General features: G+C 38.6%; 1 protein-coding gene across 1 annotated transcript; it reads right to left on the reverse strand.

The window, feature by feature from the left end:
• Positions 1-290: 290 nt before the first annotated feature.
• On the reverse strand, positions 291-20,063 carry LOC125461987 (zinc finger protein Pegasus-like). Its single transcript, XM_048551446.2, has 4 exons — positions 19,819-20,063; positions 11,735-11,901; positions 9,013-9,192; positions 291-7,396 (listed from the first exon to the last, which is right to left on the reverse strand). The coding sequence occupies exons 2-4, from the start codon at positions 11,865-11,867 to the stop codon at positions 6,465-6,467; spliced, it is 1,245 nt and encodes a 414-aa protein (XP_048407403.1). The 5' UTR covers positions 11,868-11,901; positions 19,819-20,063; the 3' UTR covers positions 291-6,464.
• Positions 20,064-26,388: the final 6,325 nt, after the last annotated feature.

A 26,388-nucleotide genomic window follows, 5' to 3' on the forward strand; every position in this document is an offset into this window, starting at 1 on the left:
ACAGTGCTAACCACTGAGTCACCATGCTATCCAAGTTTATATTTAGATCCCACTTCATATATTATTTCTCTCAAAAATTTCTCCCATTAATGTTTAGCTATGTGGGAGTAGCTTATTAAAATGTGATCCCAAGAAGGTTCCTCCATTTTATCTGCCATAACATTAGAAAAATATTTGTACAACTGTGTGGGAAAACAACGGAAAAAAAAAACAACTTTTAAGAAAATGTAAACTCTTACTTTTATTGTACAAAGAGCAACCAACACCTTCAGTTACACTTCATACTGCTGTATTTAAAGCAATGTGTGAAGGTATTATACAAAATGCAACTCAAAAACAACCGAATTTTCCAGCTCTGCTTTAGTTTACACAATCTAACTTGAAAACAGGAAACAATGTTTAAACTGCTCATATCACAGCACAGTGCAGTGCATCTCGGCACTGCAACTTGTAGGGGCTTGTAGTTTCGATAATCTCACATGAAATATCAAGGAACTTCACTTTTATGTATATCTTTTTTGAAGTACAAACATTGTGGCTAGTTTAAACACTGTTAGCATTTTTATGTCAAGCACTTGTACCAATATGTTAGCAATAGTTAATTTAGATGGCTATTTAACAGTCACATTAACAATTTATTCACATTTTTACAACATCTAAATTTAAATTGCATTGAATTATATGCACATTAATGTATGTACATATATACAAATGCACTGCTGAAAAATGACAAAATGCAAACAAAAAAGACACTTTACATTAGATACTGATATGTAACAAAACCTTTCACTTTACAGCATACAAATTGAACCAAAATAAACTTGGGCATATAAAACTTAGTTAGACAAAGCATTATTAATTATAAAGGCTTGGAAATAATCAAGCCAAAATCTCAAACACCACCACCACCCACTTTTTCCACTAAGTTCCTTCATGTTCAACTTAATAAAGTGCTATCTCAGTGGTGTCTGCCATCACATTAATAAACAGTTCTGTATATAATTATATACAACAAATAAATGATAGAATACTGGACTCAGGTCAGATTTTCTAGAGGATACTGCTTTTCATTTGGTCAGAAACACTGGAGGATGATTTTAAGGAATCTGAGCAAATTTATTACAATAAAGATCTTCTTGAACTGCTGACCATTATTGAAGGTTTCATACTAACCACTAATATTCAAGACTACTAAATAGAAATTTAACTCTTTGTTTTCAAGTAACTGAATAAGTAAAATATGATTTTATTAAATAGCATTCCAGCATTTTACAGATGTTTTGGAACTTAAATGTAATTTTCTCCATTTATAATTAAACCTATTTATAATGATGACTGAACCAAATTGCATTTTTAATTGCATAAATTGCTAGATATTCCAGAACTTTTACTGGAGTAGATTCTGCAAAAAAAACCTTAACATCAATGGCTTTCTTGGCGATGTGATTGTCTCAAATATGTTTATATAAATAACTAACAAATAGACCAGGAATGACTCTTGAACTTAGTCAAACCTCCCATAAAATTCAGCTGGTCCAAAGCTCTGTTCTCCATGTTCTGACTCTCATTAGGTCCTATTCATCGATCAGCCCTGTACTCACTGTGCTGTATTAGCTCATATCCAGGTACAGTCAAATGAAAATTCTCATCTTTATATTCAACTTGCACTGTGGCTTTGTTGGCACTCCTTTGTAACATCCTCAAATATCATAGATTTTCAACAACTCCATCTTTCGCTACTGTTTTCCTTTCATGAAGCCTCCATTTCCTTCATCTCTCTGCTGGCTACATTGAGTTATCTTGGCCCTGAGCTCTGAAATTCCCTCCGTAAACCTGTCTTTCTGGTCTCCATCAAAATGCTCCTTAAAATGGACCACTTTCCAAGATCCTTTGTTTCTTTGTGTCACGTCTTGTCTGAGAATGATGGTGTGAAATAATTTGGCTCAGCTCATTATGCTAAAAAAATGGTGTAGAATGCCAACTATTGTTTGACTGATTTTAGTCAATTATTCTAAGGATTCTAAAATTCATCTATCTGCAATTTTCGCTAAAATCTGTCATTTAATCTTACTTTAATTGTTTTAGAACGACCCATCTGGAACCGTGTCTTTGAACAATGAACTAGGATTCATCCGGATCAGCTATGGCAATCTTATAATTAATGTCTGCTATATAGGTTCATATGTTGCTATAACCATTGGGGTGGACGTATCAAGAGGACTTTGGAATTTGGACAAGGTAGATTAGTATTTTAGGAACAACTTGGATAAGCCCATGTGCTGCCGCGTCCAGCGGTGATTCACATGGATGATCCCTGGAATGGTAGGTTTAGCGTATGATGAACGGCTAAGGATCCTGGGATTGTACTCATTAGAGTTTAGAAGGTTGAGGGGAGATCTAATAGAAACTTACAAGATAACGTATGGTTTAGAAGGGGTGGACGCTAGGAAGTTGTTTCTGTTAGGCGGGGAGACTAGGACCCGTGGGCACAGCCTTAAAATTAGAGGGTGTAAATTTAAAACTGAAGTGAGACGACATTTCTTCAGCCAGGGAGTGGTGGGCTTGTGGAATTCATTGCCGCAGAGTGCAGTGGAGGCCGGGACATTGGATGCCTTCAAGGCAGAGATCGACAAATTCTTGATATCAAAAGGAATCAAGGGCGACAGAGAGAGTGCGGGGAAGTGGTGTTGAAATGCCCATCAGCCATGATTTAAATGGTGGAGTGGACTTGATGGGCCGAATGGCCTTACTTCCACTCCTATGTCTTATGGTCTTATATATTTCCTGTGTGTTAAAATACTTCACCCTGAAAACAGGTACGAACTGAATTTTCAAACTAAACAGAATTGCTTTCCTATTTTAAACTGCTAAAGTGCAAGAAGTGTGGAAGTTAAAATAAGGTAAATCACTGCCTGTTTGCATACATGCTTTATGACCAGTAGGTCCAACCCAATGTTAGCAAGAAACTTAAACTGACAACGAGAGCACACAGTTTAGTGAAGTAATTTTTGCATCATAAACTGCCTTCTCACAATGCACTAGCAATGAAATAATTAACCTGTTAAAAATCATTTTGGTGATTGATTGAAAGATGTACTATGGTTCACAAACTTGAAGAACTCCCTATTCGATTAATGCCATTTGATATTTGTTCTTGGGGAATGGAGAAATGTCTAACATCTTATCCACAGGTCTGCATCTTCAACAATTAAACATACCTGCATTACTGAGATACATAAATTATGCATTCAACTCCTGGCATTTGTTTAATCCACAACATTCCAACCAAGAGGTGAGATTGTACACTGAGGCAAAGTGATATATTTGCGATCACCTTGTAAAGTCAGTGTCTCTACTTAAAAAGAATCCAAAATTCCATCATTAAAACTTCATGTCTAAAATGAATTTGATTCATCTATTGTGTAAATACATTATAACAACATGTACAATTACTTGACATGACTTGATTAAAAACATGCTGTACAGATTATCTTCTGACTTAAATGTATATTTTGGAACCCTGAAAATGACAACATTTTTGTACCATAGATGTATTTATTTGTTAGGCACTGCTGGTTATTAATTTAGAATTTAATCTAAAATTAAGGCCAAAACTTATTAAATTCTGTACCAATAGCCAGTAATGCAGATTAGAAAGAAATGAACTTACCGAACATAAAACAAATGACTCTTCTTTCTCACTGACCATTGTAACCCATTTTTTGTCATCAATTTAGAATCAATAAAGAAGAATTCAGCAGACAGTATAGCTTTAAATTTACATAATCTCCACTTCCAAAGGGACATGAGAAAGATGATTGTTTTGGTCAACATGACACAGCTATTTTGTACTAAATACTAACCAAAAATATACTGAAAACAAGTAATCATAAATAAAATACCTTGTTAAATTCCATCAGTTTTCAACCTTGAAGGCACAAAAGGTATGTAAATTTTATTTGTTTTGGTGACAGGCATATTTAATGGAGTCAGTTAAAGAACAATCTAAACTTTACAATCAACAATGCACCATTCCTGTACAGCAATTGGTGGGGCCTGTGACAGACAGACACTGTAAAAATAATGTTGACTAATTGAGCTCTCATTGAAACTATCTTAGTACAGTCTCTTGTGTTTGAGTCACAATGGAGATTCATTTGCTTTTTCGTTTCTTCACTTTTGCAAATGTTGATAATTCACTTTGTACTTCCTTCCTTTGTAAGCAACGAGATAATTTCTGCTGGACCTCAATGCAAGGTCTCTGTACTCCAAGAACACAAGCAGCCACAAACTTCAGATATACACAAGTGAAGTGCCTTGCATTTATTTTACTCCAGAAACTGACCTTAATCCAACAACAGATTAGTGCATTCATATTTTTGTGGAATTTGTGATGTCACTCGTTACCAGGGCAGATATTTATATTATGGAATTAGCCTCAGAGGGAGGAGTGTATATCTACATTGTATTCCAACATAACATTTTTTTAAAAAGTGCTTCGAGTTTCCAAAATCTAATTGTAAAGGAGAGTGTTTGCAGATTATACATTGAACTCAGTTTAGAATATGTATTTTGCACGAAATATTGACATAAAAACAATCTAATTTGCTACTTAAAATTCTACATTTTTGATCTAACTATATCCAAAAAGACATCATTATATCTAATATCTACAGTATATGTTAGAGGGGAAAGTTCCTGAAATAAATTTCAAGCAAAACTCAACCTGTAAAATCTAAAAAAAGTTTGAAAATCAAGGGGTAAAATTTAATTGTGGTTATCCAGCATATCTGCCTTAATTTTGGCAGAGAAATTGCACAAGTCCCAGAAAACAAGATAATTACATTTTATACCTTGTTCCCAGGATTTTTGCAACTTTCTTCAGTCAAAGCTATTGTTGTTAAGTGGAAGCCCGTCTATGCAAATGCAACTTTCAACAGTGTGAAAGATACAGACTGTTAGGAGTTGCAAGCAAAGTAAAATAGCATTAGTAGTAACAAAGGACATTTAGTGCTGTAAGTAAAAAGCTGGAATTAGAATGCTGTGAGAGAGAATTAAGCGCCAACATGTTTATGAATGCGGTTATTATTCAAGGTCAAGCAAATTCCGGTGTGTGAGAAATGCACAACACAAGAAAATTCTGATCCAAAGTTTAGCTTAACTCTTAAAGCATGTGAAATGCCCAAAGATTAACAAACAGATTGAGCTGATGTGCAATGGCAAGAAGGGGATTTGTCTAGATGAATGCTCAAAGGCTCATGCACTGATCTCACTTACTGGAAGTGATTGAAAAGTGGAACATATCAAGAAATCATAAAACTCAATAAATGATCCTTCTGTAACAAATCAAAGAGTTTAGTTCATTAAAACAACAAAATTGTTTAACTGTATAAGTATGATATTAAGATTTCAATTTCATCACTATTAAATGTCTTGACTTTATATTGATTCAATAAATTACGATTATTATTGGACAATTCTGTTGAGTTCATGCCTTTGCAGTGAAGTAAAAAGATGAGGATTGTCCTAAAATAGGCCACAACATGAATGGTTGTGCAGTTGTAAGGTCATCCACTGACACTGACCACTTGCAAAATAAAGACCACTACTAAACATAGATAAAGTAGTTATAGCTAGACAGATTTTAGCTATTTTGAAAACGCAAAATTGTACCAAAACATTTTACATTTTTGCATCATTGATGCAGAAATGTTTCTCTGATCCTTAGAATTGGCATAGAGACATTTCTGAAAATTTTAAGGGACAACTGCTTAGTTTGACATACTTGAAGCAGGTAAATTTGACTTTACAATGGTGAGCTGTTAACTATTGAATAATGAGATGTGAATGCTTACCAGATCTAGACAGCTATTTTCAATATATTTAACAAGTAATTTATTTATTCCTTGATAGGCCTTTTGTAGTTCATGTCAAAATATAGAACCTTCAAATGGTCAGTATTTTCAATGCAGAAAGAACGTACACAAAAATGCATTCAAATAATCTATACAGCTACATGCTATTTCAGTGTACAGTAGAATATCAAAACATACATTGGGACAGTAACTGAAGATGACATCTTTTCTGTTATCTCTGCAGTAATGTTTTTTTCACACTAGTGGCTGATGCTTATCAGGATCAGCACTTAACACACTAGTGTTAGCCATGGTTCACTCAGATCACTGAAATCTTCACGGAGATAAGAAGTGATGCTACTGTGGAATTTATACGGTAGGAGATATATTAAATTGTGCTGCACCAATATACTTTGAAGTGGTCTAATCCTAGGCCATAACTACATCAGAGGACAGAAAAAAAGCATTCTAAAGTATCCACGAAAGGAAGAAAAAGTGAGGCAAGTAAATCATTCCCTCTTATTACATATTTAATATTCTCAATATGAAGCAACATTAGTCCAATAAGTATTGAAACTGAATACCAGCTCTTAATTAAGTGCTGTAATGTTAATTCTGCTTATGTTGACCCCGAGCAAAATGACAAGCAAAATCATATTTGTCTCTACATTTACATCCACATATGTTACATTGGAATGGGTTCTTGTAACCATGGCATCCCATGTGAATCGTATAAAGGATATTGTCTGCAAAATACATGTCACAGTGTTGGCAATGATGCAGAAGTTGGGGATCCTGGACTTGAAGAGCAGGAGCAGGGGTGCTAGGCTGGCTGTTCGTCACGCTGGGTGTACTTGTATGAGCACTATGCTCACTACTGGGGCCAGCCACAGGACTGAAGTTCCGCTGATTTTGCGTGTGACATGCATCTGGACTGATAGGGGATGAGCTTTGGGCCACACTGGAAGCTACCGTGGAAACGACTGGAGCTGTAGACTGTGAGATCACATATGGTTTTTCATCCCTGCAGGTTACCACCTCAGGAGATGCTGGAGCTTGGTTTTCAGGTGGAAGGCTGGACAATTGGCCTGCTAAGGTAGAAAGCTGGTTTAATGGATTATCCACCATAATATCTTGCGTGTCCCTCGAAATCCCACCAGACTGTACTTTTTGCAAACCCTCATAGGAGTTAGCTGACATATCATGAGAAAAGTCACTGAGGTAATCTGGCTTCTGTATCATCATGGAAGAAGGACTTAGATTAATCAGAAGTCTTGTCCCATAACTCAGGGAGTTGTTAGTTTTTTTCTGCAAAATGCCCAACATTTTCTTATTGGTCAGGCAGGTCCTAGCACCTTTCAAGGGAAGAAGTTTGTGCCTACGTCTACGGTGATGGGACAGGTTACTTCGATCACTGCAGCAGAAAGAGCAAAGCTCACATTTGTATGGTTTTTCACCCGTGTGTGAGCGCATGTGTGCTTCGAGGTGCCGCTCATACGCTGAAGCAAACGGGCATAGGTGACATCTGTGGGGCTTCTCACCTGTATCAGAAAGAATAGATCAGCAAACCTTGCCATTTTCTCTCTCTTTTTGCATTTTTCTCATTTTTCCTCCGCCAAGTAGCTTGTCCTTTAGCTAGGAGTGCGATAGAGCGGTGGAACTCTAAGATCACTGTCAACAATCCCATCTGGTTGTCAACATGGTTGCCATGTAAGAAGTCTGGATAGTTTTGTTTTTCTTTCCTCGTGGTGAGGTAGTTCAGATTTATGGATTATTTTCTGTAGTGGGTCAATTACAAACTGATGAAACTCTACCCACGTAGCTGATGGATATGTGTCGATTGGATTTTTGCACCCTACGCACTATCACGTTAAAGGTCTGGACTTTTAGCTAACATGGAAAATGACGAGGTGACTTGAAATTATCTTAACTACTGAGCTACTTGGTTATCCGCCATCTGCTTTTGAATGAGATCTCATTAAAAATGTTGAGAATGAAATATGTTTCCAATTGAAAAATCAACACAAAATAACTTGCCTCTTACAGGATGCATTTTGAAAATCAGAGGTGACAGCAGTTCCTGTATTTCCACATCATAACATAATGTATATTATGGCTGCCATTCTCTAATTCCAAAAAACTTTCAAACATTAATATCAGAATAAACTGTTGCTGTTATATGCTGATTTTACAGCATTATATATCCTACTTAGAGGAGCAGTACTGTACTATGCTATAGTTGGCTTAACCAGATGGTACTGAATACTTTAATCCTTACCTGCTTTTTCGTTAGTCGTGGCCCTTTTCACTTTAAACAGGGGAGACTCACCATCGGTACTCCTTTTAAAAAAAATCAAACTGTTACAAAGAATTGTGATCAAATTTAACATCCTTCAGTTTATGTGTTGTGAGAAAATTGGTACTTAAAAAGGGAGAACAATAGTTTCTGGAGAAATCCCTGCAAGAAGTCGATGTTCCTAAGTGACAGAACCTAACAGTGTGGAGAAACTGAAATCAACACCGATACCATAAAAACAACAGAAGAATCATTTACCTAAACTGAGTTAATGAATGTATCACAATGTCAATCTAAGTGCCTTACAGTGCCAAACAGCAAATGATCATAAACTACTTCCAACAATGAAGTTAGCACCACAACTTTAACCAAAGGAATCCAATACCGACATGGCAGAAAAGAAAAATTAACTGTATTTTAAGGGGGCTGTGATGGTGAGACTCCATTTAAGTCAATTTATGTTAAGGAATAGTTTTACACATCACACTCAATGAATACCACAAACTTAACATCAACCTGGATGCTAAATGCCGCGGTCTGGTCTCAGTTAAAACTTAGCAATTTTGTAGAAATTATTCTCTTCATTAAAACAACATTTATCAAGAGGCAAGCTTGCCCCGAATCATACCACCAACCATCTCTGTACCAACCTCATTATCAAAATGAGTCAAAAGGTTGATTATCTCATTTTTAATTGACGTTCCAGGAATTTGGATTTGATACTACTGAGCATGTTCATTAAATTAGTGTGTTTGCACCTTATTGTTCAGTACTGCTCCTTTAAGTAGTTAGAATAGAAATAAACATATTTGATAATAGCTTCTATTTTAGAACATGTGGAAGTCAATGTAGAGTCATTACCTGTGTGCATTCTGATATGCTCCATCAGGCGTGCGGTCCCTTTACTAGCGTAGTTGCAGTATCGGCATTTTAGTTTTCCATCATATGTTCTTTCAAACCCGTCAGCCATGAGCCCAGAGCCGTCATCCAATGAAACTTCAACTGAAGCATGATGGATTCCATTTTGATCATTTTCTGATCCTGCAGTAATAAATCCCAAAAAGTGGGAAGAATTAAAAATACAATTCTCTGCAATTTGAAATAAAGGCAGCTCCAATTAGAAGAGAATATCTTTTTAAGATGCAGGTGACACTAATGGAAATGTATTGTCATTCACAAATTATGTCAACTTTTCTACATTTATAGTAAATATTAAGAGCTGCATGGAAGACACTTTTGAAAATCTGTTTTCTACTTCTACAAAAATTTCCTGTGGCATTTCTCATTGACAGTAAATATGCTTGTGTAAATCATTGATTCTGGAATCAAAGTCAAATTTCACTTTAACTGAATGTAATATTTAGTCAGAAAACCATTCTCAGACATAACAATATGCATTCAGCTAACACAAACAGATAAAAGCTCTAATGAGTAAAATGCCAGCACAGCACAGGAACCATAGATGAAAAAATATGAAGAGATTTTCTTTCTGTAATTGACTTTCCATTAAGACGGAGCTTGAATTTATATAGTAACTTCCTTGGCCTCTGAACATCCTAGAGTAATTAAGCCAATTAAGTACTCAAAGTATTGTAATTGATATAATATAGAGATAACTTCGTCAATTTGTACGTAGCAAGGTCCAAACAGAAATTAACTCATCTAAGTGGCCTTTTTCTGAGGAATAAAATGATGGATAGTTTACCTAGAGAACTGCTCTGCTCTTAAAATAGTGTGTTAGAATGTTTATGGCCACCTGAGAGAACAGATGGACCTTTAGTTTAATATCTCATCAGAAACATGGCACCAAAGACACAGCAGCACTTCCACCGGACTGGATTAACATGCTTGATTCTCGAGCCAGGTTTAAGTTCATGACGTGATTCAGATGAACTAGTATAACCATTGAGGTAAGGCTAACAGTATAAAATTGATTTACACAGCAGCTTTCAACAAAACATATCACCTATGTATCAAATCTCCAATGGTAGTGCATGTAATAAAGTAGAATCTATTCTCTAACTGTATCTGTTTTATTTTCATTGTTGGTTGTCTCCTTGCCTCTCTTTTTCTGCCTGTTTCTCTCTCCTTAACTCTTTATTTCTCACTTTAATTTCCTTTGTTCCTTTCAGATGGTGGGTGGCATGGAGTGCTGTGGTAGGGTAATAAGTCATCAAAGGCCTTCAAATAAGAATTACACAGAAAATAAGGCTCTTACAACTTTCCTTCCCAACCCTTCCCTTTCTCCCCTTGCCCCACAATCACCCGTGCTCGTGTTTTCACATCGGAATTGTTCCCTGTACCTTTACCTTTCCATACCCTCAGCAGCTTAACCACCACTTATTCTACGATCATTCACTTCATCCATAACACTTTGACCTATTGTTGCCCTCTTACTGCATCCCAGGATAGTTTGCATTGCCCTCAAATCCATTTTATCTATATCTTTCTCAAAGAGGCATCATTTTATATTTTGAAAAGGCAGATTCAAACAGAGAAACTCTTGTCTGTTTAACCTAAGAATCATCTTTTGAACTGTTAACAGCAGACAGTGAAATAATGATTTGGCTTCAGAATTCACCTGGAGTTGTTTTTGTTGAAAGCTCAACTATTAGCATGAGGAAGAATGAAAACAACAACCACAACAGGTGTGCACTAAGTACATAATACGACTGTAGTTGAATAAAGCTTTTGAAGTTTGTCCTCTAGGATTTCTTCAATTAATTAGAAAAACAACTGCAAGGATTTGAAGGAAAATACAATATGGAAGAATGAATTGGCCACAGAGTTTGGGAAACAAGTGTGTGCAGTGTCAAATAGTGAAAGACAGGACAAGTACCACATTAAAAGGTACATAACTTTCCAGGTGGGGAGCAAAATACTGGAAAAGAGTGCTGCAAAAGATCAATAACAACCCTTCCTATGCATTTACCCCTCCAATACCTTTTAAATGTTTTAACTGCCTCCACCACTTTCTCTGGCAGCTCATACCATGCACATGCCACCCTCTTGTCATTAAAACACAACCAGTAACATTATTGTTAATGAATGAATTTATTGAAAAATAACAGGCTAACGACACAAATTTTCAATTGCTTTTTGTAAAATCAGGCAAAAGGTTTTCTGATAGCCTGATACATTTTTAAGTTGTACAATCTATAATCTACGGTACACTGTTGGCTGGTTTGCTGCATTTTTCTTCAGAAAGCATTTAGTTTATTGAAAAGAAAATATTTTCGACCAATGTTAACTCTCCTAGCTTAGGTCCTCAAAGACAGACGTTTAATTCAGTTGAGTGGAGATTTTAGAGATAATGGGAACTGCAGATGCTGGAGAATCCAAGATAACAAAGTGTGGAGCTGGACGAACACAGCAGGCCAATCAGCATCTTAGGAGCAGAAAAGCTGACGTTTCGGGCCTAGACCTCTCTGATGACGAGTGGAAATTTTAATTTGACAGTCCTGATTCAGGATTTCCTTTTTCTATGACTCTAAGTAACCGTAGCAGACAAGTCAGTCTGAGAGTGACATGCCAGTACTCACCATGCGCAAAACATAATTTTTGCATGTAAACATGACCTTACCAGTTTGTAGAGATTCTGGGTCCTTCTCCACACCAACTGAGCCAGATATCATATTCACATGTTGAGTCTGCTGAGTGAGGTACTCCTGGAAATCCTTGACGAAGTCTACAGAAGCAGCTCTTTTCTCATCCATAATCTCTCAATGGTTCAAGAAATTGCTTTATTTCCTTGAAAAAAGAAAATACAACTTTTGAGGAGTACATTGTGAAGAACAACACTGAAATTAAATAAAATGTGAATGTTATAGCAATAGCATTTTTTGACAAATGCCTGATATCTATTTATATTTCAATTGAGGTGATCGAATGATTACATTTAATTAACAGAACAGTACAACAAAGTTGCTCTGATGGAAACGTGAGGAGTTTTAATTGCTCAGTAGGAAAACCTAACACTACATAGCAGTATGGACTTAATATAGAGAACTGCTTCCTAAAACAGTTCTGTGAAATGATACTGAAGTGCTAACTCCCAAGTCTTTTTCAAAGCACATTTACATCAGCACAGAATCACATAAATAGGAAAACTAATTTATTCAGAAGCTTTGAAATCAGTGAAAACTCACTCAGCTGATATCACATCACTCCCTGTACATTTTTATGACTTGAGGGAATTGTACAAAGCATCAAACACTTGTAGAGTCCAAGCAACAGCACAAAATTTGTAAGAAACTGGTGTTCGCTTTATATAGCACTGATGGAATGGGTCTTCCTTCAAGCTGCTGGATGCATGTTCAGTTTCAGAGGTTAAGAGAGGATATTAGCTGCATTGTCGAGACCCAAAACAACATGTATGCTGTTAAGCTAGTTTGGAATGCTGAATAAAATCTTTAAAAATAGTCTGGCTTCTCTGTATTCTTCTGATGGTTGTCCACTGTGTGCACACTAATGTCCTCACATCTGTAGTACCTGGTATAAAAAGACTGAAATGTTTACAAGCATCAGGTGCTAATTTGAAGCTCTAACATCCTGTAGATAATATTATACTTGCAATACTTACAGAACTGCATGTTCACTTTAAAACCGGTACACAGCTAAGAAAACATGCATCTAAAAGGGCACAAAATTAAGAACTGTGATGCTGGAAATCTGAAAAATGGGTTACTTTCAGCACAGCCAACTAATTTTCAGCCATTCATAGTCCCCATCAACACCTATGTAGCTTTTCTTCTTCCATGGCTTACTACCAATAATCCTGACTTTCTTTCTCTTGCTGGGCTCTGTCTCCGCCTATTGGCGCACTCCTTTTCCTTCCGCCTTCCTTTGTCATCGAGATAAATAGAATATAGAACATCACAGCACAGTGCAGGCCCTTCGGCCCTCGATATTGTGCTGACCTGTCATACCGATCTCAAGCCCATCCAACCTACAGTATTCCATGTACGTCCACATGCTTGTCCAACGATGACTTAAATATACCTAAGGTTAGCGAATCTACTACCATTGCAGACAAAGCGTTCCATTCCCTTACTACTCTCTGAGTAAAGAAACTACCTCTGACATCTGTCCTATATCTTTCACCCCTCAATTTAAAGCTATGCCCCCTCACGCTCGCAGTCACCATCCTAGGAAAAAGGCTCTCCCTATCCACCCTATCTAACCCTCTGATTATTTAATATGCCTCAATTAAATCACCTGTCAACCTTCTTCTCTCTAACGAAAACAGCCTCAAGTCCCTCAGCCTTTCCTCATAAGACCTTCCCTCCACACCAAGCAACATCCTAGTAAATCTCCTCTGCACCCTTTCCAAAGCTTCCACATCCTTCTTGTAATGCGGTGACCAGAACTGTACGCAATACTCCAAGTGCGGCCGCACCAGAGTTTTGTACAGCTGCAGCATAACCTCATGGTTCCGGAACTCGATCCCTCTATTAATAAAAGCTAAAACACTGTATGCCTTCTTAACAACCCTGTCAACCTGGGTGGCAACTTTCACGGATCCAATCCCACTGCGGTGGATAGTGGAACTTGAATTCAAATAAAAAAATCTGAAATTAAGAATCTACTGAAGACAATGAAACCATTGTCAATTGTCAAAAAAAAAACTCCATCTGGTCTGGGAAGGAAATCTGCCATCATCACCTGGTCTGCCTAAATTTGACTCCAGACCAACAGCAATGTGGTTGACTCCAATTGCCCTCCAAAATGGCGTAGCAGGCCACTCAATTAAATCGTTTTGTACAAAGTCTCAAGGAAGAGATGAAACCAGACAAACCACTCACCACTGATCTAAGCTTTGGAACAGACAATGGCACAAACAGCTATGTCAATCTTGCAAAGTCATCCTTACTAACAACTGGAGGTTCGTATCAAAATTGGGACAGCTGTCTCAGAGACTAGTCAAGCACCAGACTGACGTAAGTCATACTTATGGAATCATACCTGACTGTGTTCCAAACGCTACCATCACCATTCCTGTATATGTCCTGTCCCAGTGGCAGGACAGACCCTGCAGAGGGGGTGACTCAGTCATAGACAGTCAGAAAGGAATTACTGTCAGAGTCCTTAATATTGACTCTGGACCCGATTATGTCTCATGGCTACAGGTTAAACACGAGCAAGGAAACCTACTGCTGATTACCAAGTACTGTCTTCCCTTGGCTGATGATCCAATAGCCCTGCCATGTTGAACAAAATTTGGAAGAAGCACTGAGGTGTCATGGATGCAATATGTACTCTGGGTGGGGAATTTCAACATCCATCACGAACAGTGGCTTGGTAGCACCATGACCAATTGAACTGGTCGAGTCCTAAAGGACACAGCTGCTAGACTGGGTCTGTAGCAGGTGGTGAGAGGGGAAAGACATATTTGACCTCATTTACCAATTTGCCAGTGCTGATGCATTGGTAGGAGTGACCAATGCACAGTCCTTATGCAGGTGAAATCCTGCCTTCACACTGAGAGTACTGTCTACTGTGTTGTGTAGTTAAAACAATGTGCTAAATTGGACAGACTTCAAACAGATCTCGCAACTCAAGACTGGGCATCCATGAGGTGCTGTGCACCATCGACAGCAGTAGTGTTGTACTCGAACACAATCTGCAACCTCATGGTCCAGCATATCCCCTACTTAACCATTACAATCAATGGTTTAAATGGAGAATGCAGGACGGCATGCCAGGAGCAGCTACAGGCATACCTGAAAATGAGAGATCAATTAGGTGAAGCTATCAAACAGAACTATTTGCATGCTAAACAGCATAAGCAGCATGTGCTACTCAGAGCTAAGCAATCCTCCAACCAATCAATCGGGTCTATGCTCTACAGTTCTGCCACATCCAGTCATGAATGATGGTGGTCAATTAAACAACTCACTGGAGGACAAGGCTCCACAAACATCCCCAAAGTCAATGACAGGAGAGCAAAAGCTTAAGTGCAAAAGATAAGGCCAAAACATTTGCAGCTATCTTCGATCAGAAGTGTCAAGTGGGTGATCCATCTTGGATTCTTCCAGTGGTCCACAGCATTACAGATGCCAGTCTTCACCCAATTCGATTCACTCCACATGATATCAAGGAACGGTTGGAAACACTGGATACTGCAAAGGTTATGAGTCCTGATAATATTCTGGCAATAGTACAGAACTTACTGCTTCCCTAACCAACCTGTTCCAGTATAGTTATAAGACTGGCAGCTACCTAATACTGTAGAAAATTACCCAGGTACATCCCCATAAACAAAAAGCAAAACAAGTCCAACCTGGCCAATTATCGCCCCCATCGGTCTATTCTCAATCATTAGTGAAGTAATGGAAAATATCATCAACAGTACTCTTAAGCAGTGCTGCTCATTGGCGCCCAGTTTGGGTACGGCCCGGGCCACTCAGCTCCTGACCTCATTACAACCTTAGTTCAAACAGGGTCAAAAGAGCTAATTCCAGAGGTAAGTTGAGAGTGACAGCACTTGACATCAACGCTGTCATCCGTGGGGAGCTAGCAAATTGGACACAAAATTTGTTTGAAGGTGGGAGACAGAGGGTGGTAGTAGAGGGTTGTATTTCAGACTGGAGGTCTGTGACCAGTGATGTGCCACAGGTATCAGTGCTGCATCCACTGCTTTTCATCATTTATATAAATGATTTGAATGTGATTATAGGAGGTACAGATGTTAGCAAAATTGTTGGTGTAGTGGACAGTAAAGCCCAGAGTAAAACAGGACGTTGATCAGGTGGGAAATGAGCTGAAGAGTGGCATATGGAGTTTAATGTAGATAAATGTGAGGTGCTGCATTTGGGAAGGTAAATCAGGACGGGGCTTATACAATTAATGGCAGAGCCCTGGGGAGTGTTGCTGAACAAACAGTCCTAGGAGTGCAGGTGCACAGTTCCTTGAAAATGGAGTTGCAGGTAGACAGAGTGTTGTAGATGGTGTTTGGTATGCTTGATCAGTGCATTCAGTGTAGGATCAGTTAGGAAAGCCACAAGTTCTGTACCATTGCTGGAACATTGTCAGGGTCTGTAGCCTTTGCAGTTGCACCTGTAAAGGACATTGGTGAGGCCACTTTTAGAATACTACATTCAGTTCTGGTCTTCCAGCTATCGGAAAGATGTTGTTAAACCAGTGTGTTCAGAAAAGAGTTTCAAGGATGTGCTGGGATTGGAGGGTTTGAGCTATAGGGAGAGGCTGTATGGGCTGAGGCTGAATAGGCAGAGGCATTTTTCCCTGGAGCATCAGAGACTGAGGGATAACCTTACAGAGCTTTATAAAACTATGACGGGCATGAATAGGGTGAATAGTCAAGGTCTTTTTCACAGGGTGCGGGAGTCCAAACCTAGAGGGCATAGGTTTAAGGTGAGAGGGGAAAGATTTAAAAAAGACCCGAGGGGGTGACTTTTTCATGCAGAGGGTGGTGCATGTATGGAATGAGCTGCAACAGGAGGTGGTGGAAGTGCATAAAACTGCAAAATTTAAAAATGCATCTCGATGGGCACGTGAATAGGAAGGGTTTTGAGGGATATGGGCCAAATGAGACTAGATCAGTTTAGGCTATCTGGTCTGCACGTACGAGCTGGACTGAAGGCTCTGTTTCTGTGCTGTTTAACTGTGACTTTTTGACTGAGTGAAGCATCATGGATCCCTAGCAAAACTGGAATCAATGGGTAAGAGGGGGCAAAGTCTCTGCTGGTTGGAGTCATACCTGGCACATAGGAAGGTGGTTGTGGTTTTTGGAGTTCAGTCAGTTCCTGGATATTTCTGCAGGTGTTCTGCAGAGTAGTGTCCTGGGCCTATCCATCTTCATCAATGATCTTCCCTCCATCATAAGGTTAGAAATGGGGTCGTTCACCGATAATTACACAATGTTCAGCACTATTCATGATTCCTCAGATATTGAAGCAGTCCATGTTCAAATGGAACATGGTCTGGACAATATCCAGGCTTGGGCTGACAACTGGCAAGTAACATTTGCACCACACAAATGTCAAGCAATGACCATCTCCAATAAGAGACAATTTAATCATGCCTCTCGACGTTCAGTGATGTCACGAACACTCTATCCCCACTATCAAAACACTTGGGGATACCATGGACCAGAAAGTCAACTGACCTGTCACATAAACACAGTGACTACAAGAGTGGCTCAGTGGATAGGTATACTATGACGAGTAACTCATCTCCTGACTCCTCAAAGCCTTACGACCATCTACAAGGGCCGAGTCAGGATGAATACTCCCCACTTGCTTGGATGAGTGCAACTCCAGGAACACTCAAGAAACTTGACAGCGTCCAAGCCAAAGCAGCCAGCTTGCTTGGCACCACATCCACTCTCTCAACCACTGATCCACAGTAAACATATCTGCTACTATCTACAAGATGGACTGCAGAAATTCACCAAAGATCCTTAGATAGCAAATTCCAAACCAACAACTATTTCAATATAGAAGGACAAGGGCAGCAGATACTTGGGAACACCACAACCTGCAAGTTGCTCTGCAAGCGACTCAACATCCTGACTTGAAAATATATTGCCGTTCCTTCACTGTTGCTGGGTCAAAATTCTGGAATTTCCTCCCTACAGACATTGTGGGTTAAACTACAGCATACAGTTTGCAGCAGATTAAGAAGGCAGTTTACCAGTTTACCACCATCTTCTCAAGGGCAACAAAATGCTGGACAGCCAGCGATGTCTACATCCCACGAGTGAATTTTTAAAAAAAGGAGACAGTTCAGGAAGGTGGCATGGAGGTAGGTGATCAGCCGTGATCCAGTTAATTGATGGAAAGACTTGACAGGTGAATGGCCTTCTCCTGTTCCTCTGACACAGACCTTACCTGGGGGCTAACATTTCATCTAAGCTGTGGAGTCACTCCAAGGGTCTGCACGTGCCAATCGGTGAGCTGATGCCACTTCCAGCAATGACTTCCAGATTTGGAAGTCACTGCTGTGTATGGATGCCAGAGGTTCTTGCAGAAGAAACTAAAATGAGGGATTGTACTTGGGGACAGTCCCTGGAAAACAGCGGTATAGGATGCCTTTTCAGAACATCACTGTTGCTAGGTCTTCAGCAACATCATTTTTGTCCAAATGGCAACAGTGTGAAAATGAAATTAAATGGCGATTGCCAAATGGGAAGGCAAAGCTTTGATAACTACTTGTCTTCAGCTGGGACAACAGGGGAATAAGTGTCTTGGGAGAATAACATAGGGCAGTAATTATTGGTGCAAGTCACTTCTACCTTAATTTCCCCTATTTTACACTGTTCAAAAATTCCCACGTAACAAATGAGTATAGATGAATATCGGTTGATATATAGCGGCAAACAAATATTATGTATTGCTCCTCAACACACAGATCGTAGAAATTAAGGACAGAATCTGTATGTATTAAGTTTATTTTACACAGTGTGCATATAGACAAATAACATTTTTAATGTATATTGTAATATTTCATATTCTGTATTAACGTTGCTACGGTGTTTCTTCCCAGCCACAGTGCAACTGAACACAGGGTATAAAAACATAAGAAATGGTAGAGATGGATCATTTGGCTCCTTGAACCTGCCCTGCCATTCAACAGGATCATGGCTCATCTTCTAACTCAATTCCACTTTCCCCTGTGAGCTTGACATCCCATAATTCCCACAATATCCATAAATCTATTGATTACCCCTGAATGTACATATTGACTCAGCACCGTTCATTGGTGTGGGATTTCCAAAAATCCAAGATTCAGTGAAGTGCCTCATCATCTCAATCCTAAACAGCCAATCCCTTATTCTCCTAAAAGGAGAAAATAAGGCCATCAGCACCAACCGTGCCATGTCCCTTGAGAATTTTGCATGTGTAATTGAGAAAGCCTCAATCCTAAACTCGGGTCTAATCAATTATTTCTCATAAAGCAATCTCTTCAAACCATAAACCTATTGAACCTTTATCGTACTCTAAACGAAAGATTCTAAACTATTCATTAAGACAATTGCGAATGACGTTCTCTTATAAAAGTTGTAAAATTATCAGAAACTAATCTTTAACTTAAGGTGATCGCCTTTTAGAGACGAGCTTCTTGTTTCCAACAGGTTCCACGATTTCTATACCATTCCATCTGTAATTGGTTTTATTTGGAGGGAGAGCGACTGAATGCTAGATTGCCGGCTCTGTGGGTGACGGACATCCACCCGACTTTGTTCTCAGTGAATTGGACCCCGTTCACTTCTCACCGGACCGTGTTGAGAGAGGGGCGGAACCGCCGCCGGGCCTGCTCGAGACAATTGGTCAGTCAGGTCGGTCGCCGATTCCCATTGAACCAATCCAATGTCAATCACGGACAGTCAAAGCATCAGGTTAGGCTGCGCCGCTAAGGCCGTGTTGTGGATTTGAAAACTGAGGGGGAGGGGATTAAAACCGACTCCCGAAAGGATTGGGAGGGGGGTTAGGACAGGCAGAGGCCGGGTTATTCGAACCCCACGGAGTTGGAGGCGGACATGTCCGTGGATCGTTGGACCGTCGCGTCAAGCGATGCACCCGGACTCCCTAAATATATAACGTACACCTCATCCTCCTCAAAAAGAACACTAAAGCTGCATCTCATCTCGTTGCTGTGTCGGACCTGCCTACCAGCATTTATTTTTAATCTTATTGCTTCACTTACCCTCTAATTAATGTCTGCCCTGGAAACGTCGTTTAACCAGAGTAACATCCCACTCGGGCTGGCGGTGGTGTGATGACCTTTTGAACGCGATCAACGGCATTGTCATCGACAGCGGCGGGGAGCTAATTTAACGGATTTCCAATTTAAATTATTTTTTCTTCCGCCGAATCCTCGCTGGAAGATTGAAGCGAGCAACCGAACAAAAGCCAGAAGGGGTCAGAGTTCGGGAGGGAGGAATCAGTGCGACAGCTTAACAAGTCCCCACGGAAACTGTCACCCTGGAAACCACAGCACCAACAGGGGCCAGTAATCATGGCAATGACTGACATCCTCACTTGTCAAACAGCAGAGAGAACCTTTAGATCACTTGAGGATCTTACCTGAGCTCGGGAAGGGTGAAATACTCAACGAAGGACGTGCTGGCTGTACAATCGATTATGTTTTCAGTATAGTACTGTATTGGGTCTGGTGCGACAGAACCAGATCTATGATTTGCATTCACTCAATTAGTAGTGCTAAAGGAGGGCGAAATATTCGTTGAGAGTAAAGACAACTTTGCAACCAAAGCCGAAGTCTGTTGCCTCACTAAGGCTAGTGTAAAACATTTTGGAAAATGAGTATGTAGGCTTTGAACAATCTTAAAAAATAAATTGACCTAATTTTTTTTAAAAAAGTAATTGACCTAAGAAATAAAATTAACATTCTCAAAGGGCATTTCAGCAATAGAAGACAACGTGAAAGAAGGTCTTGAAGGTGGCATTCTAAGAATTATTCTCAAAGCCAAGTACCATGGTCAAAGTCGGAAACGCTTAGCATATGACACCTTCCCTCTAGGCAAGGCGTTGGAAACTAGGTATTTGGGGTACTTTCGAAATCAATCTGTTCAGAGCTGATACCACGTCTCTGGAGCAGTTGGGACTTGAACCCAGGACTCTTGGTTCAGAGATAGGAATACTAACCTCCCCCCCGGGGGATGATGAAATGGGTAGGGAAACAAATGAGAAATAAACTAGAATAGACTTGCATGATGAGTTAGAATGTTCAATGTAGAAACAGCCTATTTTAAACATATAGGTAATGGGCAAGTAAAAGAAAGGGGAAGTGGCTGAATACAAGAGAAACCTTAAAATTGACAACTCGGAATCTGTTGGAAGAATTGTTCCAAAGAGCCATCCAGTGGTTTTAATATATAATTGCATTGTGATATCAACATCAGAAAAGTGAATGGGAAATATGGACGTTGGAATTTATAATGGAAATTCCAACAAGTAGACCTGACAAAACAATGCTTGTTCATCCTAAGACACTCATCCTTAGCCACTCATCCTTAGCCAAAACCATAACAATTCATACATTTATACTAATCTATCCAAAATTTGTTTAATTTGTCTCCTGTTGATTCAAAGAAGTGATCATTTATTTATTTGTCAACACCATTACGATTATTTCTTTTAGAAATATGCAGTTGAGGAAAGTTATATCTGTACGATGGATGCAAGTAATATTTCCTAATGTATTTACAAACTGGCTATGTTTTTCTATATTAAAATCATGGGAAGTCAGAAGTGTGGAAAAATGGCTTCCTGCATTCTGGCTTTTTAAAACATTACATAATAGGTACTACTACTTATGCACATCAGGAAAAGACAATAATAAAATACCTACAGTGGCTATCCATTCAACTTCCTTTCTTGAAAAACGTTTATCAACATTTCAAAATTCTCATTCAATATAAAATTAGAGGATTTGCTATGGAATTGTGAATGAAATTGGCCCGTCTAATGGCATAAAACAATTCCATACCATTATGAGTAACTTCTTTTTCCACCAAAATATTTTCTAGGTTCAAGTTACTTGAAGTACTATAGGTAATATAGAGTACCAAAATATATTCTTTCAAAAAATCAATTTGTTCAGATGCACTATGACACAGGACTGGAGCAGGTGGGACTTGAACCCAGGTCCTTGAGCCCAGAGATGTGGATGTTACTAATACACCACGAGAGGCCTCTCATCTAATAGAGCATTCATGGTTGGCTTAAAACTTCCTTTTCACACAGAAAGCATGTGGATGTTTATACTCAATTCTGCTGTAATAGCGTTAGGTATTAGTCTACAATTTACTGCTGGCATAACAAATGTCAGTGGTTCAACTCCTATTAAGATGTCCATGTCTCAGGGTTGCTACTGCTGAAACATGGCTAGATGTAGATAGGTTTCTTTTCCCAACTCTAACAGGTCATAGCAAAGTAATGGAATTAAGTCAAACATTAAAAAAAGGTGTTTCATTTTTGTCTTTTCTCACTATTTGGTTTTTCTTTTGGCTGATCAAACTGGAGGATATCTTGAAAAGCAAAAATATGTTGATTCAACAAGTTTCAACTTTAAAATTCAGTCAAGTTCACAATGAATACAGGAGTGGGAAACTAATTCATTTTGCAATTTATCCGGTATTTAAGTGCATCTTGCAAACAATAGATTTCACATTACTGTACCACTAATTTGTCAGCAAAATAGTGGTATATGCCAGCTGGGTTCAGGGAACTCACTCCTGGGAGCAAAGGCAGAACCACAGAATGTTAGGCAGAGCTGTACTCCCTTCATTGACAAGATCTTCTGATGTAATATATTAAATACATTTTTAATATCCTCCTGCTTTTAAAATTTTCATCAACTTTGAATTCAATCATTCACCACAATAATATTAACAGCAGAACCACTTAATTATCACGTGGTTTCCTAAATAACGAAGTAAAGAGGCACCTATGCAAAATCTTACCATTTCAGTTACAGTATTGAGGCTTTTGTGAGAATATATGGTAATAAATAATGCCACAGGATAGATAAAGGAGCAGACTTTTCCAGTAGTTATGTATCAATTGTGAGGCCAAAAATAAAAAATTGCACGTTATTGGAACTGAAAGCAGGAGAAGCCTCTTCAATTCTTAGTTCTGGAAACAAATTCAACGATTGAGGCAAAACTGTCAACATTCAAGATTACACCGGACAGATTGTCAAGGAGCCTGTTTCCATGTTGTAACTTTCTGTATTTTTCTAATTTGTTTAGCTTGAAGCAATTAACTGGGATTTCACATACTTTAACCTTCTATTCCACTGTTAAAACCATATTACACTTCACAGACAAATTCTCAAAACTCCATGACCCTAGTTTTATCCTTGCATATTTACAGAACCATTTCTTCCAGCTCACAATTAAGCATACAGAATTTTCCATTTTGTACTAACACCAGAAAATAAATTTCAGGTTTTTATGAAAATAGTTCAAAATTTTGAAAAAAAGGAATAGCTTAATGGCAGCTGTTCCTCAAGAAGAAAAATCTAATAATTTTGCTAATAGTATTTTACAAGTTTGCTACTTTTGAGCTGATGAGCAAATTTGTCTCACGCTGACATGAGCTTCACAAAACCTGCTTCACAAGACTCATATTTCCCCTTTTATGAAGTACATGACTTGTGCTCATCACCCACCATCTCCTTTCTCACACTACATCCCAGCCCTAAAACAGCAGTAAGATCACTTTGTCATTCAGCACACTTCACTGAGTTTTAGAAGATCATTGAATCCCTAAGTGTGGAAGCAGGCCCTTCGGCCCAACAAGTCCATACTGACCCTGACAGCATCCCACCCAGGCCCATCCCCCTAAAACCCATCTAATTTACACATCCCTGAACACTACAGGCAATTTAGCATGGCCAATCCACCTAGCCTGCACATCTTTGGAGGAAACTGGAGCTCCCAGAGCAAACCCACGCAGACACGGGGAGAATATGCAAATTCACACAGACAGTCACCAGAGGCCAGAATTGAACCCAGGTGCCTGGCACTGTCAGGCAGCAGTGCTAACCACTGAGCCGCCCCGTTAATAAATATGCATACTATATAGTGGGGCTTGCCCACCTCTTAACCGACTAATTCTTCTCTTTCCACTCCCCAGTCACCACATATCATGTTAATACCCCTCCCTGATCCTCATGCTATCAATGGATTTGATTCCACAGCAGCCTGGATTATCTTATTTGCAAACCCTTCTTTATAGTTTCCAATGCATTTAATACTGTAATTGACTACAACATTGGCATACAATGCCTCCCATCATCCAGTTTGATGAAATTGCCGTGCACAGATTTTATTCCCATTTTCTGAATGCACTCTGTATATGTTGAAAAACTGCATCTCTCCCTTCTCTATTTCTTGAATCCTATCCCCATCTGATTTGAGCAACCTTATTCATTATGTATATGAACTCCTAAACAGCCTCTGGCAGCATGTCCTGAATGAAGTATAGCCTACTTTGGTCCAAATCAAGGACAGCTGTTTAAGAATCTGCCACAAACTTAAGTCTCTTGACACCATCTGCATCCATGTCAGCTATTCTCAGTCTAAACCCTCTATTCGTAACCAATGTCTCATTTGACCCAGAACTGTGCTTGAGAAACATCATCCATTCATCACCAACAGTTTTTCTTTTCATCTCCATATATACACACACCAGTAACTCAAATGCACTTTTCCCACCATATTCATGCTCTTCTTCCATTGTTCATCTTTAATCAACATTTCCAAAATCTATCACATGGCCTGTTCTGCTAATACATTCTCTATTCCATAACTTCATCACCTCCAAAATAACAACGTTCATTACATTAGTGGTTGGCCTCAGACAATCTCATTTATGCTATTTCCTCTAATTTTGTAAACTCTCCTGACTATCCCATTGCTTGGAGTTTTATGTTCTGTGGATGTCAGTGGGTCTGGCAGCGACAATGAATGGAGAAGTAGATTTTAGGTAGAATCCAATGATACTTTACACAACTCAATCGATGCTGCCAGAACTGCTGAGTATCTCCAGCATTATTTATTTTCATTTCAGATCTTCAATATTGCACTATTTGGTGTTTCACTTTTGGGCATTCATTTTTAATTGGGAGCAGCAGAACTTAATTTCAGGCCAAGATTTCTTTCAAACCTTCTTGACTTAACATTCATTGACTTACACACCTATTTTGAAACATTCTGGGATATATCTCCCTCATAAAGGGCACAAAATGCAAATTGTTATTTGGTACTTGCACAAAAAGGACTAACAGGTGATTTCAGTTCAAACCTTAGCTAAGCTACAAGATGATTCTTTTGGACTTTTAAATTTCAAAGTACTCTAAGGTTACAGGGAATATAAAACTGCACTACAACCTTGAAAGCGTTGCTAAATTACGCTCAGAGAAAAAGTGTTATAGCTTATGATCAGGACGTACCTATAATTTCAAGTTCTTAAAACTTCAAAAATTTTAAACAGCTTATATTTCAAAATGTAACTTATGTTGGGGGGAACATATGTAATGGGAAAATATGTCAGTAGTTGCACTGTATAACGACAGGTACAGATTCAGTTTGAACTACATTAACATAAATAACAACAGTACTGATTTTGCTGAGATCAGTTTGCCACCAATGGCAAGTTCAACTGATAAACAATGTTATGCTTACAAACAATACTAGCAGAGATAACAGGCCATTTGACCCAAGAGGTTCATATGAACATTATGTTTCACACCCTTCCTCATTTAACACAATTAACATATCCTTGAACTCCTTTCTTTGCATGCACTTATACAGTTCTTACTTGATCATATCTATGTAATTATATTAACCCTGCACAAGTTCCACAACCCACTTTCTACATAAATAAGTCTCTTTTGAATTCCCTTTTAATAAATGCAACGACTAACTTGTATTTGTGATCCTTAAATCTTGTTTTGCAGTTGAAAATATCCTCTTTGCCTTCTCTATTCAATGACATTCACAATAAGACCGCTAGTAGACCACTACACAAGTCTTTTCATTTCTTGGAAACAGAAGGCCTGGCCAATTTCAATTTTTCCTGATTGATGTAACCTCAGTTCTGGTATCATTGTAGCAGGTCTTTTTTTGCACTTTTTTAATTTCCTTTTTGTATTAAGACCAAAACTATTTACAATACTTAAAGTTCTGTACAAGTTTAAACATGTTCTTCAATCCTACCCCCCTTGAAATTAACTTTGATTTAACGAACAAAGCCATAAAAATTAATTTGTACATCTGCATCACTAGACTCCTCTGCTCATCAGGTTTTATCCTTATTAAAATATATTACCTTTCACTTAGCACATTTGTCATTAACATGCCCATTATGAAAGCTTATTCATATATTCCTATATTTTCATTTTTTCCACCATATTAACAAGAAACATCAACATCTCACCCACAATTTTTGAAAATGTATTTCTGATACGAGTCAAAATTATTTAAACTAAATGGACCCTACACGACCCTTGTTAGAAAAATACTGCTGTATACGGTACTGCTAGTCGAAAGTACTAAAAAGCTATATCTTACATAGACTTAAGCAATATGTGCACACTTGATGTTAATATGCATCCTCCATTTTCCAAGAGTGCTAGTATAATTACACCTGCTGTACTGCTATTGTAGAACAACCCAGACAAAGAACAGGCAAGTAGTGTAGAATAAACAGACTATTATCAAGGATTTAGTTTATTCAGTATGGAAGG

The sequence above is a fragment of the Stegostoma tigrinum genome, chromosome 20 (assembly GCF_030684315.1).
Source record: "Stegostoma tigrinum isolate sSteTig4 chromosome 20, sSteTig4.hap1, whole genome shotgun sequence".
In the NCBI taxonomy this organism is placed as follows: Eukaryota; Metazoa; Chordata; class Chondrichthyes; order Orectolobiformes; family Stegostomatidae; genus Stegostoma; species Stegostoma tigrinum.

What these genes read in the sequence shown, in the direction of transcription:
- LOC125461987 (XM_048551446.2), bottom strand. Translation starts at nt 11,867, where the DNA reads ATGGATGAGAAAAGAGCTGCTTCTGTAGACTTCGTCAAGGATTTCCAG. An exon ending in CCCAGAATCTCTACAAACTG is followed by an intron (nt 9,193 to 11,734) that starts GTAAGGTCATGT and finishes TTATTACTGCAG; the next exon opens with GATCAGAAAATGATCAAAAT. An exon ending in GCATATCAGAATGCACACAG is followed by an intron (nt 7,397 to 9,012) that starts GTAATGACTCTA and finishes TTTCTGATACAG; the next exon opens with GTGAGAAGCCCCACAGATGT.